This window comes from Haliaeetus albicilla, chromosome 1 (assembly GCF_947461875.1).
Source record: "Haliaeetus albicilla chromosome 1, bHalAlb1.1, whole genome shotgun sequence".
Lineage (NCBI taxonomy): Eukaryota > Metazoa > Chordata > Aves > Accipitriformes > Accipitridae > Haliaeetus > Haliaeetus albicilla.
Window position 1 is genome coordinate 15,098,006 of NC_091483.1, and position 21,482 is coordinate 15,119,487.

The window sequence follows — 21,482 nt, forward strand, 5'->3', positions numbered from 1 at the left end:
ATCTTTACATCTTTTAATTACACATTCCTGATAACATCAGCCTCAATTTCTGCATAGATGTAATTTAGAATAAAACATTTTTTAATTTATTTTTTTTTAAGCACAGTAAAGATTTAATCAGATATTAGTGGCAACCACCATTAGTCCAAACCTGCTTGGGTGTTTCTTTTCTTTTTAATAACACGATCTAATAAGAATTGCCATCTGTAACAAATGATTATTCTGCTTTCACACTATTTGTCTAAATTTCATACAAATAATTTAAAGAGTGTGTAAATGGTTAAAAAAAAATACTCTTAGAACAGATAATAACTTTTTTTTCTATACAGTCATAGAATGTTGTTAAAATAACTGCTATTTACCTTGGTCAAATTCTACAGTCAGTGAAGTGGCACTTACAAGGTTTCACCTATCTATCTCAGAGACTGTTAATTAGCGATAAAGCACGCTGTTGCAAAGACTTTGCATGCAAAAGTGACTTACCAGCTGGCATGCTGCTGGTCACTTCTCTGCTAAACCAGGACTGGGGCCTATCGCACATTTGCAACCGGCTTTAGACCGTTCTGTACCGGAGTTCCTGGCGTAGCTCAAAACGCAAGGGACATGCAAAAACCTCCACATACCTTCTCATACAATCCAGCGCCCGAATAAAGAAGTCTTTGTGAAGCTGATGCTCGTCCCTCAGGATGGAGCACTGCTCCAGCGTCACTGACATGGATGTCCGGTCTTTGGCACTTTTGCAACAGGTGAAACGGACTCCATTCAGCTTTCGGCAAATCTGAAACACAGGCAGACGTCAAAGGATTGCCCTTTTCACGCCTTGTGTTCTGGACACACTAGGCAGACTGTGAAACTCCCACAATTTTGCAATCACAGACAATGAATACAGAGAACTACAGTATTTCTCAAGAAGAAAATAGCTACTAAAAGGTAAGACTCCAACCCGAATCATACGGCTGCTCATGTGCGCCTCTCCAGTTAAATCAGTTATTGGCGCTGCCTTGAGGATTTTCGTTTTCTAAGGATTATGCCCATGCTGGCCTCACACAGTGCCACAAAAGGTGAAAATGTTGTGCTGAAAAGAACTGCAAATTTATCTTTTGCGTATAAATTTGCAGCATTAACACTCTACAAAAATAGCACCAAAAGATTATAGCTACTGATCTATAGCCCACTTCCCATTTGTCCAAGTGACACATTTTAAAAGCAGATCTTGAGGGCTTTCATTAGCAGGACAAGCCTACAAATAACCTGCCCACTGAAGAAAAAGGAGCCCTTACTGATTTTAAGAGCGCTGCACACAATCTTGTACTGCAGTTGCAACCAAGTCTCCCCCCTGCCCACCCTAACATGCCCCCACCACAAGGGAAGCAAGAAACTGATGGTGGACCCAACAAAAGAAAATAATCTACTGTTCTTAGTCCTAAGCATTTTAAGCAAGCCACTGAAATGTCTACACGTACTACAGCTTACCAAACCATCCAGTTTCCTGAACTTGAAATCAAAAGTATTTGTGTTAGCCTAGACTATAAAAAGTTGCATCATTTATTCCTCACTGTGACAACCACCCTATTGAATTAAAGCTTAATTGTCTGAACACCTAGTGAATGTTGAAAAAATGAAGAAAAACTTTGACGAGTGTTAACTCAGACTCATGAATGTAGAGGACTAACTTCTCATGAGGGTATGGATTCTGACACATCTGAATTTAAATGTAGTCCTCATTTTCAACAGGCAAACTGTTCAACGTGTGACCCAGAACAATTAAATCTTAACACAAATGACTGCCATGGATTATCTACTTTCACTGTACATTACGACAAAATTATAAGGGATAAGGGAAACATGACATATTTTTAAGGACAATTTCTCACCTTAAGAATCAATCTGTGGTTGTAGCAGCGCATTAAGTTAATACTTTGGGTTCAAACAATATTTTACTAGAAAAAGAAAAACTTGAAGGAGAGCTGGTTGCCCAAGAGTAGATCTAGACTTCCCCTGATATAATTTGTCCTAAGAAAAGGTAATACTTGACTTTGCTTGCTGCTATCCCTGGACAATCATAGCTATAACAGTATCAAAAAAGGAAATAGTTATGAGAATAGGGCAAGGCAATAAATTACAGCAGTTTGGCTTCATCGTAAAAAACTTCCCAGCTTGGCTATCAAGTGTTTACTTGGGATCTTGCAGGATGAAACTGGAATGTGATCTTCATAATCTCACTTCAGCAAAAAAGCATATTTTTATCTGTTAATTGCATTCTCAGAAACTCTGTTGAAATCAATGGCCCAGAAAATACTTGCATTCTTTAAGGTCTTTGCTATATCGTGGCGAGGGCAATCTCAAAAGTTAATTGAAACTAACTTTGAACCCAAAGGCTAGTAAAGGGGAACCTGTGAGTGTTTCTTCCCTCCTATAATTCAAAATTTTAAAACTTATATCTGTTTAAAAATTTGGAAAGTTACATTGGGTTTTAAATAAAGTACTAGAAGATAAGTTTTTTGAATAACGCTGTGAAAGAAGTTAACTGCTTAATTGAAGAGATTAATTCTCTTTACACTAGTCTCTTTTGAAGTCCATGAGTCATTGTGACTTCGAAGTGAATGAGTCATAAGAAAAAACACCCAGGTAATTATTCTGGATGAATGATGGCCTCTGATGCAGGGAAGGGAGATTAAATCTCAAATCTGTGTTGACAGCATACATATAAAGTGCTGGTTAGTGAGAGTCAATTTTGAACTGAGAAGCATTCTAGGCACAACAAGCAAATGACCATAACCACGAGTTTATTTTGCATTGAAGTTCAGTACAAATGTCTCAATCATTCTAAAGTGGATTAAATAGAAAACAATTTGTTAATTTAAATAAACAAATTAAAAGCTCCTTAGAGTCTGATTTAAGGAGAAATGTACGTTAACCTGATAGGCTGGCCCAGATAAATCCTCAGAATGACTCAGTTCACTGAGCAGCAGCAGTTAAACAAAGTAAATAATTAACATGGGCAAACACAATGATCTGATGCTCTAGAAATCTAATAAGGGACAATACCAAATATATAGTAATATCGTTATATAAGAACACACAGCTTATGATTAGTGCCAGCCTGAATTTTATCCTCAATTTAGCACACTTCTTCCCCAAACATATTGAAGATATAGGAGGAGGAAAAATAGACTTAACATTTATTAGAACTTTAGAGAGTCTCCCTTAAACACAGATTTAAATGATTAGGATTGTGATTAAGTTTAAAGAGCAAATGATAAAAGCATATAAAACCATGAAGATTAAAACAAGGATAAATCAATACTCTGATTATTTCTCCTGATAGAAGACAGAAGATGAAGGGTGCAGCTTAAGAAATGAAAATGTGTAACATTTAAAACTCTGTCCCATTATATTTAGAATAAGAAATGTTTGTGATACCAATTTGCAAAAGCTGACTTTTAAAATGCAGATGTGTTCTCACAGTCCCCTTACAACAGGCATTGCATGCAGGTGCAGATACATATGCGTATCCGTGTAGAATCTCATACATCTACTGAATAACAAAGCGATATCCTTACATCCTTTGCAATAGCTAAATGTAACGTACTATAACAGTGTGTAGATCAATGGGTCCAGAAATACTCATTTCAGAAGGCTGCAGTAACGTAACGTGAAGAGAAATAGAATACAATGAAGGAAAAATCTGAAACAGTTTGTATGTCCAAAGACTGCTTTGTACCCATGAAATTATTTTCGGGGAGTCCTCAATAGATGGTAGAAGAAAACTTTCTATATCCAAAGATTAAGTAAATTCTGTCATATTCTTTGTAGCTCATTTTACACTATCCTGTACTGATTTATCTTTTACTTCTTTAGAAAGCAATGTTTCATAGTAATTGCAGAACTGGTACTGCAAGAAAAGCTTATATTTTTACTCACAGCAGATTTATACTGCAATAGCATGTGATAATATTTATTAATGACAAGACAAATCATTATTAGCAATATAAAAAAATCACAGCAGTTATTAATAGAAAGACATAGTTAATATTGTCTTGTTCTTGGTGTTAATGAAAAGTCGTGGAAAATTTTATTAATATTTTGTATCAAATACTTATTTGCCTTGAAGGGTATAGGTATTTGAAAGTTCCCCAAACACAAGGCCTTGCCTTCAATTTCAGTAGATACCAAAGACTCAAGTCTCTGCTCGTATAAATGGACAGAGACACCAAGGGTACTTTTCTAAATCTAAGACAATTACCTGGTTAAATTTGACATTCCTGAAAAGCTTGATCTCTTTATAAACATCTAAAGGTTGTTTTTTGTTGTTGTTGTTTTTTTAACATGTACATGCAAAAACCATAGAATTGGGAAACAAAAAGGAATTATGTGAATAAAGCAAAGCAAATATTATTCATTGTTTGATAAACATTTTTCTTTGTGCTCTCCCTGTGTCTGAACATCTGCCCTTTGCATATCTAGCTTATTTTGTGTTGTTAGTAGTGGCTGTCATGGTGACACTGGCTAAAAAACCCATAAAATGTGATTGACTAAAAGTTGTACTGATAAACACTTATTTATAAAACATAAGTACCTTAATTACAGAAAATCAAAAGTTGACTGCAGCAATATTAAACAAAAACCAGAGCAAGTAATCATGTCCTGCATCATACCTCAAGGCTTATAGACACTAAACAATAAAAGCAAGATATTTTGAACACCCCAATTTTATGTTATCAAACAACTGATATGATTTTAAACAACAAAAAAAGGTAGATACTGTAGCTGAATACTGTATTGTCACTCTCGTATGAGGTGATATATTTACAGCTATGCATGATCATTCAAAGAATTAATTCTGCCCATACTGGGGATGAAGGGATTCCTCTGCCTAAAAACAGGCTCAGTTAGTTAAAGAAAAAACAAGCCCCAAACAAAAAGCAAACCTCTTTACCCTGTTAGAGAACTCACTGAGATAAATGAAAAATCCTGCATCTGGGACAAAAGAACCCCAAGCACAGTCCACGGACTGCCTGGTTAGGAGAAGCTCTGCAGAAAAGGGCCTGGAGGATGTAGGGGACAACATAGTGTCCAAGACCATCTCTCACTTTGAATTCTAGCCAGTTCTTCCAGTAAAGAAAATCAGAAAAAGAAAATATCCGTAATTTAAGTGTAGGAAGAAGAGATATATTCATGACTGGGATGAGAGACCATCAGAATGGAAATGTTAGAGAGCCATTTCAGCATATCTATCTACTTTAATCACCGAGTTTTCCAATCATATCCTTAAAATCCATTGCACTTACAATATCAGCAGGCATGTAAAAATTACTTCATCACGTGAACATACATGAAAAAAGAAAGCTTACCGTTGCAGCCAGCCACATGATTTCTACATTCTTTCTCTTTTTGGCCTGGATATTTTGATGGAGATTTTCTAGCAATCCCTTTAAATCATTTTGTTCTTGAAAATGTGGTAGACCTGGAAAAAAAGGATGATAAGTTTGTTCATTTTGATAAGGTTGATGATATCATTGTGGTCACTAAAGAACGCCCATAGTAAAGAACAGGTCTATTATTTACAGCCTTATTTGGGAACACAGGAGGGAAAGTACCAGCTAAATATTTAGGGAAAAAGCAAACCTTATTTCTTTCAAAGTATTGGGTTGTCCTCCCTAAGATCTTCACCATGAAAAATTAAAGTGTCTTCAACTTTTATCTTATAAATGGATGGTGAAAACATTCAAATCTCTGCTGTAGTTCTGTTCATCCACTATTATAGACATTCAATGGAAATAAGTAGAGAAATAACTGCGTGTATTAAAACCTGCTTTGATGGGATGATCCTTTTATTTTTTAAGTCAAAATATTTTGCTTTTGTTTTAAAAATGGAACATTTCATTTTTCTTTTAAAATGATACTTCAGTTCCTAATATAACATGAGTGTTAAATAGCACTAAATACATCCGTGCCGCCCCCCCCCCCCCCAAAAAAAATCTAACAAAGGATATTTCTCAGTCTGAAATTAAATGGGACTTTAATTTTGAAATACTAAATAATTTCAGGTTTACTTAAAGTCTGAAATTTTACCTACTTGCCCTGGCTATGGCAGCTGAGCTGAAGTTTTATTAATCATAGATGTCTAGCGGGAATTCAAGAGTAGGCAACTTAATTTGCTCTTCTGTTTTTTGTGTATATACAGGAGGGTTTTGTTCTAACATTACCTTTATCTTCTTTAGTTTTGAAAACCAGTAGAAACACCAAAATCTGTTTTTTGAAATTATTTCTTCTTATGGTAATGAAGTAAAAAAAATTTAATAATCGTTATCACCAAAGAAAGGCTCAGAACCAGTTGAAACAAAATTAAACAAAATTGATAAATAGATACATTTTTTCAACAAGAAAAAGTAGGATGTGCCATCCAGAGGGAAAAAAACCCCAACAACCCAACCCAAAACCCTAAGATTTATATTCAATTCAAAGAGTAAAAATGAGGCAACTACTAATGCAGGTCAAAATCCATTCTCCTAACCTGATCACAGCTGGAATGATCCCTCTTGTCAACAGGCTTTTACCTTTCCTCCCTAGTGAATTCTGTAGTTTCCCTTATCCATGATTCATAGTAAGAAGTAATTTAAATATACTCAGAAAGAACCATTCTAAAAATATCTAAGTTGCCTTACCTCATACTGTGCTGCCAAAAAGAAAAATATGCAGAAAAAGTACATTCAATCTAGTTTTGTAATCGTCTTAATGAGGACTGTTTTATCTGTGTATTACAATTCCTGATCATACAATTAGATAATGCAGAGCATATAAAAATACATCACAACCTGCTAGACTATTATACTTATCCTACATCTGTTTCTTTAAAATATATAGCATACAATGAGTACTCTAAAAAGATGCTTCCAGATTATGAGAATGTATCACTAGGTAAACATTTTAGTGCTCCAAAGCAGTTTTCATTTGGTTCACAGCAGAAAATGCATCATCTCAGAGATGACTTCACCATAGGTAAAGCAAGATTCTCCTAATTTATAGTATTGCCAAATGAGCTGCATCTTGACTGGATGGGATCGATTGCCTAAATTCCTTGGGTCACAAAGCAGTACTAAGCCATCAAATAATTCTCATGCATTATAAGGGGGAGAAGCCTGGAAGTACAAAACAGACTCCTAGACTTTATGTTGAAAATGCATGTACTGCTACATGCCTTATGATACTACGGAAGAAAAATCTTCATTTGCTTGCAGGATTTCTAAACCTTGCATGCATCCCTCTTCTCACGTGGGACAGTACTGATGTTGCTGTGGCTGTTAGGTATCAAACCAGCAACACCAAATATCACTCGTGACATAGGTTTCTCTGATTTTATGCTTTCAGCTGTTTAAACCGAGTTCTAAGCCATTCTTTTCAATTAATTATGTACTACTAAACAACAATCATACATTTTTGTACCCTTAACATCATTAACTATTCTATAAAAGCAGTACTATTTTGGTGCATAAACCAGAACTACATTCGGTTGGCATTTTTCATAGGAATCTTTCTGGGAGCACATTGTTGTTTATTGTTTTCAGAGTTTCCAGTTAGACAATTAAACAGACTAAGAAACAGGTGAGTGACAGAGTGCATATTCATCTAAAAGAAGATAGTAAGTCAGTGTTTGGCATATGCAGTTACATGTAGCTGAAGACTTTCAATAATAGGGAATAGAGAGAAAGCTAGAATATTATTGGCAATGGGAATTATAGAGATGAGAGAAAAACTAATAGCAAAGGTGGCAATACATTTATGGGAGTGGAAAATTGAATTCTTTGAAATGGAATATACGAATGAAGCAGCAGGCAGGTGAGGCTGCCTAAGGATGGTGGATGCAACAGCCCGGCCAACAGGGCTGTGAGTCCTCAAATTGTGTCTGGCTTTATGAGCAGTATTTGTAACTAACAGCTTTGTGAACAGAGTCCTGCATTTATTTTGTAGCACAGATTTGGCACTACAGGAAACTATCTGGAAAGGTGTGACAAAACCATCAAGGAGCCATCAGTACTGAACGGCTCTCACTTGGCTACAACGCCAGGGATGCTGCCAGCTTGGATGGAGATTTATCTTCCTGAGAACTCGAGCACAGAGCTGGGGGAACCGGGGAGGAACTGAAGTCCTCCCCCAGCTGAACAACTTGGAGAGCTTAACTTTTTTTTCCAGGGAGCTGGTTTAAAAGACACGTTCCTCCAAGCCAAAAGAGTGATTCCGTGTAATGGCAGAAGGTGACTGGGAGCGACTGGGAAGGGCAATGGAACCAGAAGGTGCTTTGTGCTCTGTAAAAATTTGGACAAAGAACAGACTCAGATCTTAGAGGTAGAAAAAAAGCAAGAAGGTAATAATAACCAGAAAAGACATGATGAATTAGACAACAGTAGTTCTCAAAAGCCTGCACAGTCTGGAAGAAGTCCAGGAAGACTGTGCAGCTCACTAATAATCCTTCTGCAGGAAGACAGTACAAGGTTAGTTTCTGTTAATGAAAAGCAGCCAATACGATCTGCATGCAAATTTTTGCTTTTATATAATCAGATCCATTTATGAGGTAGCAGATCTACGTTAGACCTAACCCCAGATGAGGTTAGTTTTTCAGGATGCTTTCTTGGCAGGATCCCCCTAAAGTAATTAGTAACTTTTTGTATGAGTTTCTCAGCAGAAATCCTAGAGATGCGAGTGGATGGATGGGCATACTGCCCACCGTTTAGGAACAGAGCTTTCACTTCTGTCAAAATTATCAACTAATGAAAATCATCCCAATATAAAAGATAAACATGTACACATATACAGTGACACATTAGGTATAACTACAAGTACATACATGTAATGGATAATTTGCGAAAGTAACCAATACAGGGTATTCTGTAAGAGAACAGAAGCTTTGCAAGAGATTTTAACCAGCAGTATTCACCATGAGGAGTCACACGTGTCCTCAAGGGTGACAGAACTTTAGATTCAAAAGATTCACACACATACCCACCCTTACCCAAGGGGAAGGAGCAGAGACCTAAACCCAAGCTACTGAAAATCAGTCTGTAAAATCTGCAACATTTGGGAATACAGTTTAGGCCTTAAGACTACTTTAACAGGATTAGATTGATACAAATGGTCTCTTCAGTGTTTGCTTTCAACAGTCAGAGTAACAGAACAGTAATGTTTATGATACCAAATTTCTATAAAATTGGAATATAGGGCCTATTCTAATGGAACCATGTTATTCATATCAATGACATTAGGATGTGGCTCATGGCGTGTATTTGCACTGCAGATTTCTCAGTGGTTTGCCATACCTTAATACATTTTCAAAATAAGAATGGAGGGAATGGCTGTAACTGATGAAAATTCCCACCAAGTATTTCTGCACAAATGTAGTAGGTACAGATTGTACTCTACTTAAAATATTAAAAAGCATATTATACTAATAATTTAAAAGAGCTCTTCAGTTCTTCAGTGCTCTGTTTCACTCTCCCTGTAGTTTCTGCTGTGGTGTTGGGCCTGCAGTCACTACTGACTTCAGCAGGGCTGCGTACAGGCACAAAGTGTTTAACTTTACGGAACAAGTTGTGGGATTGAGGCCTAAATCTAAAAGCTGTACTCTAATATTGTGCTAATATTACTTTCTTATAATCTTTCACCTATCAAACCTTTTCAAAGCCATTTGGATATTGCATTATTTTGTACTCACAATCAGGCGGCATTTTTTCTGTAAATAGCTTGTAATATTCTTTTAGGAGTTCTAAGTTTTCCTGGTTAATGTTTTCCTGCAAAGTGGTATCTCCAAACCTATAAAAAAGCACAATAAAATGATGAAAAAAATGCCCAAAGCTAATTTATCCTTCAGAATGATTTCTAGTGTTGAATGTACTAGATTTTGTCAAATGTACAGTTGCTAATCTCTCATGTGCTTTGGAACTAATATTTGGGAATGAGTTCATCACTCATGGATAATTCTTCTAAAAACTTACGGACAAAGCAATCCATTTACAGACAAACATTCAATAAAGCACATAATCTTTTTGCCTTCACGAATCCTGAATAAATGCAAGCGCTCTTTGTGGGAATTTCAAACGGCACCACAGGCAGAGAACACCGACTCCTACATCTCTTACTGCTGCTGTTGCTTAGCTATATTAATTTCTACCAGAGCTGGACAATATTGAAGCCACACAAGATGGAAAAGATGCAAGTGTCAGGTGGAAAACCTTCTGAAGAACTAATTTCTGCTCTGATCTGAGAATAGTTGCTATAAATAGTCAAATTGATTACTTCTCTGGGCCCTTTCTGCCCTACGCTGCTCCTGAGCTGTTAGTTATCTTGGTTTCTTGTACCTGAAGCTAATGAGAACGCCATTTCTCTGCTGTTGAGCAGTGATTTCACCATTAAGCTTCACAGAGTTATGACCCACAGGCTAGCTGGCTTCAGTCATCTGCCTCTAAGCTTGCTGCAGCACACAGACCTCAGCAGTCGCTCTACAGTGCTGCAGCCAGCTCACGAGCACGTGCTGGGGTTTCTTGCAGCAGTCAAGCCTACTGGGAACACATCACCCAAATCCTCATTATCCTGCACCTCACAGAGAACCCAGACAACATCAGGATGCCATTACACTTATCCACAAACTGACTATAGCTATATAGGCAAATATCTTTCTCTCTGAGACCAAAATTTCTACAGCAGGCAAGTTTCACACAGGCTAAAAAACCCAAAACAACCCTCCCCCCCCAAAAAACCACCGGGTACCTCTGTTATGACATATGAACTTAAAGATGGGAATGTCCCTTAGGCAGCTAGGGCCAAGTTTTTGCAACTCATCTTTAGAATAGCCTTGAAATGAAGAAAAGGCAGACAGAAAAAGGAAAGGAGGAGTACAGAAAGAGAAGCATGGACAGGTGAGTGAGAAATTCAGGTAAAGAAAAGGGGACATAAATCAGATGATACCAAATGTACTGCTACATCATGCAGAAGGGAATCAAATAGTTAAAAAAGCCAAAGAGCAAGAAGACTTGGCTACTTCCTCAGTAGCCATTGCTGCACTGTCACATGGCAATATTTCTTTTAAATCAGATATATTCTCAACTGGGCTTCAGTGAAAGAAGAGATGTTTGCATCTAACAAAGTAACATTTTCTAGAAATTTATCACAAAACTTTACTTCTATTCTTATGTTCATTTCCCCACAAAAGAAATATTTTTTACCAAAAAACATGTGCAGTGTTTCCAGTCTCAAAGACAAATGTGCAGCTTTAGGAGTTAAGCAATAATTTGAATTATGTCTAATGTTTACGCCTATAAGTGCATGCAGAAAAGCTGTTTCTGCATGGAATAATCCAACTTGATTTGCTTGATAGATATAGATATTAAGAGATATAGATAGATATCTATCAAGTCCCCATATATATCCAGGCTGTTTCTAAATCTTGTCAAATCTTTCTTCAGGACATTTGTAACATACAGTCCTTCCTGCCTGTCCCACCCACTTAAGCTCTCACAAACTTGCTTCTTGGTTACTACATTCTCCTTTTCTCTGATTTTGGAAAAACATGATGCGTCCTAGTCACAATTGTCATGACTGATTTTGTTGGGTTTGTGTGTTATCACTTTGGCCATGTCACTCCTCTCATAGCATCACTTTTCCCTTCTTTATGGCATCAAGAATAAGCTATTTTCATTTTCAATACTGTTTCAAGTTCTCTAACCAACTACTCAAGTCTTTCATCAGTAAAATGTCAGTCTTTACTGCCTTCTGATTCAGCCTATGTCTCCCACTTCAATTTTCTACCTAAATTTTCTCACACATCACCACTCATAACTCAGAGAAGTCTCCCATAAACATCCACAAAGCTACCTGATGGCATTCCTTAGAAGTCTTCCTTAAAAGACTGCTTTTACTCTGCTGTCTACAAAGAACAGGACATGAAATTCCTGTTGTGCTTAACTTCTCGCCTACTGTACAGGTTAATGGGTTTTCACTGTCTCCCTCTATTTCCCCAGTCACACTTGTGCTTTTGGTTTTGAGTTTGTAGTGAATGCAATCTAAAGATATGTATTATGTCTCTTGCATGCTCTGTTAATAAAACCAGTTTAAAAAAAAAAAAGTAGTTCTCTCAGTGTTGATGTCTACCTTGCAGTTTTAGCATTGCACAAACTCGGTATTTTACAGATACCCTTCTCTTGGAAGAGAAAATTAAGAGGTTGGTGAAACCTTGACTATTATTGTACTAATTAATTAGTTTCCAGCAATCTTTTCAGAAGAGTAAAATTAACACATCAGAACTTTAACATCAGCCTTCCTGTTTCTACAAACATATTACTAACGCATTCCCTATTATTAACTACCACTCCTCAACCCTGGAAAAAAGCCCTAAAAAGCTGAGAAAAATGATCTCTTTCTAGCTTATGATTTGTCCAGCATCTTCAACCCCACCTTTAAGATAATAAGAATTTCAAATTTTCAAACTTATGTTTGAGAAGGCTGAAGTACTGTGTATGAACAAACTTCTACATCTGTGAAATAGAAATCCGTTTTATATCTGTATCCAAAGGAAATTTGGTGTTGACTGTGTGAAATAGTCCTGCATATGGTCATATCTTCACTTGGACTTTTTCATTATTTTGCATTGCTTCATAGCTTGTGCTTATTTCCTTTAATACTTTTTAGAATACACACTGAGTCAAATGTGAAGTGGTCCAAGAGCAAATAACAAAAAAGATTTTAGTCCTGAGAGATATCCTGCATGAGCACAGCATAGTTGGTCAGAAAATGAAACACAATTTTTTCTTACCTCTCTGCAAGTGTTTGCTGTTCATTGATTCCAACATTAAAGAGTACTGGATACATGCGAAGTAGCTTTCCTTCTTTAATCTCTTGTGGCAGCAACTCAAACATCTTTGCCGGAAGCTGGACCTCTATAATGTAATGTTCACTAGGAAAAATAAAAAGAAGAATAAGGATAGGAATATTGATTGGTTTGCTTGAAATTATAACCTTCCTAAATTATAGAGAACATGTAGACTTATAAATCAGTTCCCCCCTTTTCCCCTTAATTGTATTGAACAAAAAAATATGACGATTCAGCTTGCTTGTTTTAAGAACGTAACCAAGCTACATGGAAAAAGGCAGGTATATATAATTACACACTCTTGGTACTGGCTTTTTTACTGAAGTGAAAATAGGACTAAAGATGAAAGCAGTAAAAAGTCTTCTGCTACCAAAATATCATTGAGAACACCTCAACTCTTAAAATGCATCTTGCCGAGTTACAAAAATAACTTCCTTTCAGAAGTCACAACTTGATCCTGTATCCACTCTAAATGTAATATGAGCAAAAACCTTTCACCAAAAACCCAAAGCAAAATTCCCATTTTCTTCAGTGGCTGGATTTTCTCCCTGGGAATAGAAAGCATCACCAATAACAAAATTGCCTCTGTGAAGATAATAATTGAAGGCTCATTACGCAAACATGAATCCTATTTTAGGAGAAGAGATATGACATATAACAGTTCTGGTTTTATGTTTGTGTTCGGTCTGACTTTATGAAAAAGCATGTTACTTTTGCTGCCAGTCCAAATTCTGATCATGTGACACCCTCAAGTTGAATTTCACCTGTCTTTGAGGGTTGATGCCTGACCCCACAACAGAAAAAACGGCATGCTGTTAACTTAGTTCTCATCAGCTTTCTTTCCATTATTAGAGCAATCAGTCTAATAAAAGAACAGACTAGAAGCAAATCCATTTATCTCCAGGATTTGGCATTTTAGTCATTCAAAGAGGGCCAACTGATAATGAAGACTGAAATTTTCTCTCCTGCACATTTGGTATCCCACCAAGAAGGAAGAGTATTACAGCAACAGGAGGGAAGGAGGATCTATACCCTACCTACAGAAACCAGGCCTAGGAAGTCACACAACTTTTGCATGTAAACTTAAGATGGGAAACGTAAAACCTTTAAAAATAATCCTTTAATAAGGATTAAAGGCCTTTTAAAATAATCTATCCTGAAGTCCCTCCAACCCTTATTTTAATCAATCATGTGCTTGCTAAAGAATTGAAATACAGTCTGGATTACCCATGTGTAGAATTTGGGGGAGAAAAGGCAGAAAACCTTGAAGAAAAAGGGTAGTTTCTGCAGTAGCTCTGACACCCTTGGCAAGCTGGAGGGATGAGTGGCACCAGCTCAGAGCAGGCATTTGGATAAACAGCTTCAGCTTAGAAGAGCCAGTGGTGGTGTCTGAACCTCTATCCTGCCCACATATCTGAGAACAAAATAAAATGGATCCAGTGCAGACTTGTGACTGAAATGTAACTACGTGCAGCTAGGACAACAGCGTATGCTTTGGTACAGGCTAGAACTAGTGTGTGATCTTTGAGCAAATGCCAGATGCTCCCTACTGAGGGGGTTTATCAGTTTTGAATGGAGGATACATGTCTCAGAGGGGGGAAAAAAAAAGGGGGGGGGGTGGGGAAGAAATAGTTCTGTTCCTCAGATAAGTCTATTTGGTTTGTGTTTTATTTAGTGAAGTAACCCATGTGAAGGAAATGGAGAGTTAGCAAGGATGACAGTAAAGAACTCCGTACAAACAATCTTTGCATAGCAGCATTCATTCTCAGCCTGCATGTGAGCACTCCTAGCTGCTATCAAGTGCTACCAGAATATTTTTCTGTGATGAAGTGCTTTCATGAGGTTGAGAAGAAATGTTGGTTTAGTCTAATTCAAAGAGCATACGCTACTGAACCAAAATGCCACCAAATCACTGCATTGCTACATTTCACACCCCCAAAATCACTACAGATCCTTTAGTGTGTGAAAGGACACTGAGAAATGCTGACCTTTAGGCATGACAAATTAACATCAGTACCATTTGAGAACTTCCCATTGTCCATTTTTTTTTTCTTTTTCAAAACATTTTTTGAAGTCTCAGAGATAATCCTTGATAACTTTTAAAAATCTGTAAGCGATTGCACAATGAAAGTAACCCGCTTCCTATCATGTAAGGAGAAGGCTACCAAGCTGTGACAGAGAGCTGTCTGGAAAGTCCAGGAATGGTACTGGTCAGGTGGGGCAGACAGAAAAAGAATTCGAAGTACTGAATATGGAGGACTTTTTTGACATTAATTTTCCAAAAATCTTACAGGTCCTATGCTTGTACTTAAACAAGAAACAGTAATACAGCAGTGCATTTTATCACCATGTGGTTTCTCTCTTTTATGGCTACACTCAGCGCAGAGACACCAGGTGATTTTGGCATGAGATGGATAAGGTGGCTACCACATTTTCCAGCGAGAAGGAAAATTCAGTACATAATTTTAAACATTTAACAATCTCTCAGGGAAACAGGGTGGAGAAATCCAGCATGTTTCAGAGAGTAAATAATAAATCACCATCTCTTTCAGAACGAATTGTGTAGATTTAGGTATTAAGTATTTAAATGTGTATGATTTCATTTAAACAGGACTGCTTAAGATTACCCTTTTCTTTGACTTTATTTGCCTTATTCTCTAATATTTGTTATCATCACACATGAAGATAGACAAACACTTGCAGTCCTGTTAGAAGGCTTCTGAAAATTACCCGCATGCAGCTGCGGGCCACAGACCCTGCAGCTACTTGCAGTTGGTTGAAATCGCACACGCTTAGTTCATTGCAGTAAACACAAAACAAGTCATTTACATGCACCTTTGCTTTGCTTTGCAACAGAAAAGAAAACACACACGTGGTCAGTCACTGCACCTCAGCTGGGAGATACTTTACCGAGATCTTCCTTCAGCTAAGTGACAACTTTTTAGATCGCTTCAGTGTGGCTCTAAGTGCTAATCCAATCGCGGGCTACGTTGAAAACATGACATCAAACCCTGTGATGCCTCAAAGTTCATGTGCACAATCAAATACATTCTATCAAAGAATTTTATAAAAGGAAACGTTAACTACTTTTGCCTATAATAAAAGAACCTGAGTGCCTGAACAGAACTTCACTTCACCTGGATGGTCGGAGTCAGCCACCCACCTCAGCAGGTTAGCACACTGCTAGTCAATGCCACGCTCTTTGGAAGGATTTGTTTGTCTACATAGAATCTCGGTCTTAAGCACTTCCCTAGAAAAACAATTACGAGTGAATACTCTGGCTCTGCAAGACAAGAATTTGTAGCTTAATTTTCTGTCTTGCACTTCTACAGTCTTTTAGTCTCATTTTATCAAGCCACACCATATTACAACCAAAATGATCTAAAAATTGTGGGGGTTTTAAACATTAATTAGGAAATAACTAGGTTTTCTACTGTCTTTTCTTTTTATGGTTGACTTCCAATGCCGTCTGATAGGAGCTGTCTCATCACAGCTCTAACAGGCATGGGGCTCCTCCACATAAGCCTTAAAGATTTTTTCTTTTTTTTTTGTCTGATAGCGATTCCATCCAGTGACTACCTGCCAGTACGTACAGTACAGCGATCACAGGCAGTAACTCTTCTTTCTAAAGACTGACTACTCCATCAATCCAGAATGCCTGAGGCAGCTTAAAGCTCGAGTCTCTTTCAAACTGAGGACCTCCTAGCGTGACAGTTCAGTGTACCGCAGTAATGGCAGCAAGCCAGTAAATGTAGCTGCTGGATTTTTCAAGATTTTTGCCTGCTGTGATTTTCAAAGGATGTATTTCTTCTGTTTTATCTACATACCATAATTATTCTTAATTATTCCTGATGTGTTGCCTATCATACTCTGGCCTTCCTGCTATTTATTTCAATCCTTTCTCGGAAGGCCCATAGGATGAGAGTGAATCATCCAGAATAATTAAGTAAATCAGTGGTGAAAGCCCCCTTCAGAGGAAACATATCTTTTCTAAAAGTTGCTGCTTTTCACTGAATTTAATTTACAGTCATCTTAAGGATAATGATACTATTAAGGAAGTGATTTCTGCAAAAGTAAAAACATTTGGAGCTTCAGACTAGAATAATAATGATGATGAAAACCCCATTCCTCCTGTACAACAATCTTGTTAACCCTCTTATAGCCACAATTAACGAAGTATTTCAGCTTATGTCCTGATATTCAGCAGTGCTTATGTGAGATGCATAATGTCTTAGTGGCTTTATGCAAGGATTTCCAGGGTTGGGTATGTCCTGTGTGATCTTCAGCAACTAAGATAGGCTTCATTTTTCAAAAGTGACACTAAGTTTTGGCATCTGAGTTTTTCAGTTTCCATCTTAAGACAATCAAGGCTTAACTCTTAGAAATGCAATTTCATTTGTCACACTGAAATACAAGTTCTGGACAACTCAAACCCAAAGTTTCTTCAGTTAGAATATTGACCTTGTCACTTCTCTTTAGATTCAGTATCTATACACAAAAAATGCAACAGAAGCTCTGCAAACCCAGACACTGTTTTGATTAATTTGTATTAATAATTGGAACTTTCAGCTTTTCATCAGGAAAGTAGCCCAGAGCCCATATTGGTACTAGCTTTACAAATCCCTACTATGTCATTACATCTACATTCACCTCATGAAAATGAAAACTACTGCACTTTCCACATAATAGAATTCATCAACAAGAAAACCATTATCTGGGTTTTCATGTGCTACAGATTAAAACTACATGCCATGGGCTCCAGGAAACAAAGTTCTTACCGCCTTCCAGTTATAATCGGCAAAAAATCTTCTGATTTGGCTTCAATGACTTTGAACATTACTTTCTGCAAATCTGAAATTCCCACAGCCATGTCCTCTAGCATCCCTGCTTCTTCACCTATATGGAAAGATTACAGAAGTTATTAACAGAGTAGACAGACCAGTCACTGAATAGGTTAGAGTAAAGCAATACGGGGATTATATTTTCCAGTCTGTGCATCTAAAAATCACAGCCTTAAATCCACATTAAAGTAACCTACATAAAACCAGACTGATTTTTAGAACTGCTGACAATTCTCTGTGGCCTAAATGATAACTATGAGTATTAAGCACCTCTGAAAATCATCCTGCTCTCTATGTGCATAGAATAACCTTAGAAAAGCCATTTTTGTCTATTCTGAGAGTGTTTTTAAAGACTGTCCTGCTGATGGGGGACAAAGGTTTTGAGAATAACAACGAGTACCTTGCAAAAGGGAGCCTGAGAGCAATCTCCAAGTGAGTATCTGCAATTGCCTGTGCATTAAAGAGCTGCAAAAATGCTAAATCCCTCTACTTTGGTCAAAATCTCTAATTTGGGAAAAGGATTTCAATACATCTAGTTCATAGCATTTTGAAACGTACAGCAGTTTCTCCGTCCAAATGTCCTTTGTAATACCTATCAAATGATGGCATCTGTAACAAGCTAGGAATTAAACAGTTTTCAGGCTATCTTCACATCACCAATAGTGGCGTGGTCAGGGCAGAGGCTGGTAAGAGTCAGTAACTGTTTAAATCTGCTGTTTGGGTTAGCCTTATAAACCTGCTATTTTGGGTCAGGCCAAATGCCTATACAAATAGAGACAATTTTATTAAAACCAAAAGTTCCACTAGCTGTACTGAGGAAGGAGTATCCTGTATTTAAGACAATGTAGGTCACTCTGCATGGAATAACTGGCAACTAGTGTTCTGCGAGAAACTGAGAACAAAATAAATGAGTAATTTTTGATGCAGAATTGACAACACAGTATCAATGACTTCACCTGTGCTATTATATGGAAGCCTACTGTCTCCCAAGGGTAATATTTGTTGATTCAATAAGCCAAATTACTGGAAGCAGAACAGAGGTTAAAATAAGAGCCTCCTGTGTAAATTTCTGGTCTGGATGCATAAGGACCTTTGTCCAAGAATAATACTTACTATACGTACTAAGGAGTCCTTCATATTGCACAAGCAATCCAACGCTATGAAGCTGTTGTAAAAATCCTTGATCACGTAAACCTGTGTGCAATTTGATTACGAACCCACAAACCAATCCAGCAAGCTATAAAGACAATGAAAAAATGTGAAATTAACAGATGTACTGTTATAACATAGTTAAAATGAGGCTAAACCAGAAGTAATATTTAGATATTTGAGAAAACAGCATAGATATTTCTGTTTAGTGACTACATACATAATTTCATATTGATATATTACTGAGGCATTTTTTGGTGTAAAAAGCAGTGAAACATTCCCTTATTTTACATTAGACAAGCTTCATTTGTTTTGTGGTGTTGTGTGTTATTTACACAGTCATAAGTGAGACCAGAACCTCCATTGGTGGGCTATAAACACATAAGGCTATGAATTATGATGGATTTGAAAGCAGTTAGGCTCCTAATGCAACTGAATCTCCTCAGCAGTTGCACCCTAACTCCTTAATTATGTTAGGAAAGACATATAACTTAAGGGAGAAATTAGACTAATAATTTTGAGAAAAATCTATCTGGAAAACATGACCTACAGGAGAAGATCAAAAGAACTTCAGTTATATACCAAGAGAAGACAAGTCTGAGAAGAGACATGCTAATAGTCTTCAAACACGTAAAATCTGCTACAAACTGAAACCAAATAATCTGTTCTTCATTTCCAAGGTGACCAGGAGAAAAAAAACACCTAGCTTGAATAGCAGCAAGGAATATTCAAAGGATAGACTTGGGAACTTCACCTACAGGTGAGGATACTGGCATATAATCTAGGAAGACTAAAAATAGCTTTATGGATCCTTCTTTGTGCAAAAGGGAGATGAGGTAACCTTTTCCAGTCCATTGCAGATGTACTTCTCTGACTCAGTGATACAGTTACTATGGGTTTCCATTTACTCTTAATTTCTCTATCACATTATAAAATATTTAAGGGGATGTAATGGAAAATACATGAAAATATTGTGCTAAATTGAAAAAAACCCAACAAAAAAGAAAACCACAAACATTGGCATGAATAGTATGCTTAATTATAGCAACAGTAGGACATAAGTGACACAAGACAACCTACTGCTTGACTAAAGACGATGTCTCTTCTTAGCGTCAGCATCAAACATTGTGGCAAACCACAGGCAAGTTCCTGGAGCAGAACAAATGCCATTGATTGCTTCGCCCTGGTCACCACTTCTCCCATGCAGTCCTTCAGTGTAATCACCAGGGGGTAAAGCTGTTCATACCAGTCACCTAGAACAAGACAGATCATCTGTTCCAAGACAGAAAACTTGCAATGAAAATCCTTTTCAGAATGGGAAGAGGGCTGCAGTGGCTGTGTAGATCACCCTACACAATAAAATGACCCAGCAGCTCTATCCTAACCATTGCGGAACAGCAAACACCACCGGAGAATATGCTTAGAGGTAGGACTCCAGCTTACCACCAAGACTGGGGCTAAGTCCTTGGCCTGAATCCAACTATATCCTGAAAGAATGACTTTTTAACAGACCTAACTGCTCTGTAAAACTTGCATTAAAGTGTCATAATCAGAGCATATAGGGTTACATGTGAAAACTCATTAAGCACAAGATGAATACAGTGGAGATTAAGATCTCCTGTTCTTTCCAGTACTGACAAATTCCTATCTAAACAAGTGAAGTACCATCAAAAAAAAAAAAAAGTGTGAAGATCTTATATTTAAGAAAAAGTGGGTGCTGGAAGGCAAGAGAGAAGAACAAATAGATATCTGGAAGGATATTATCTGTTTAATGTATAGGCTGGAAAAATACTAACCTTCAGGTCACATTCCTTTTTAGCTTCTCTATAGTGTTCTCTTTAAATATTTAGAGATATTGAACTCATTATTTTTTCAGCTACTTCGAGCAGAGAGATTTAGAACTATTTTGTAATATGTTTTGCTCTGTTAAAATACATGGTAGGAATATCAGAAAAAAACAAGCTAGTGAAGTGCTTGAAAAATGGGACTCCTTAATACATTACAAATGAAACAAACTGATAACTAGGAATGGAGGAAAACCAGAACAGCTTACTCAAACTTGCCCAATTACCCAAGCTGTTCCTGAATTTTTCAGGATTTAATAAAACCAGACCTGCATTGTAGTTGCATATGGTTTTGCCTACCCCTTTAAGTTGAGCAAATAATAATAATAGAAAAAAAATAATCACCCTCCTTCAGAATCTACATCTCAGTTTCATTGTTATAGTTTAAAATGAAAGAGAAATCAACACCCTGGAAGAATCTATATAAAGATAGGGAGTGTAACTGACTTAATACACTCCATCACTGACTCATATTTTCTGTAGATTAGTGTAATTAAGGATCAATGATAATTAAAATCTGTTCCATTTAAATTGTAATTAGGTGGAAGATAACTGCACATTGTTTCAGGTAACGTTCTGAGTCAGGCCAACGAAAGACTCATTAGTACTGAAGACATTCTATAGACGGGAAGACATAGCTGCCTGTTGCAAAGTCAATTTGGCTATGCACCAGAAAAATATGTAAATGAAAAAAACTGTAGCCAAGAACACTGGTGAGAACTTTGAATGCCAGGAGAAACAGCAAAAAAATAAGGCACAGGAAAGAGGAGATAAGAACAGGGACAGAGC

The 21,482-nt window shown here is 37.1% G+C and overlaps 1 protein-coding gene across 9 annotated transcripts in view; it reads right to left on the minus strand.

The window, feature by feature from the left end:
- INPP4B (inositol polyphosphate-4-phosphatase type II B) overlaps positions 1-21,482 on the minus strand; it is a 339,117-nt gene that overhangs the window by 34,815 nt on the left and 282,820 nt on the right. For all 9 annotated transcript variants that reach the window (XM_069779819.1, XM_069779787.1, XM_069779811.1 and 6 more), the window contains 7 exons: positions 19,930-20,102; positions 18,814-18,937; positions 17,638-17,755; positions 12,803-12,943; positions 9,710-9,807; positions 5,355-5,467; positions 624-778 (listed from right to left, as the gene is read on the minus strand). In XM_069779819.1, the coding sequence (XP_069635920.1) occupies positions 624-778; positions 5,355-5,467; positions 9,710-9,807; positions 12,803-12,943; positions 17,638-17,755; positions 18,814-18,937; positions 19,930-20,102 (922 nt within the window). The remainder of the gene's footprint in view (positions 1-623; positions 779-5,354; positions 5,468-9,709; positions 9,808-12,802; positions 12,944-17,637; positions 17,756-18,813; positions 18,938-19,929; positions 20,103-21,482) is intronic.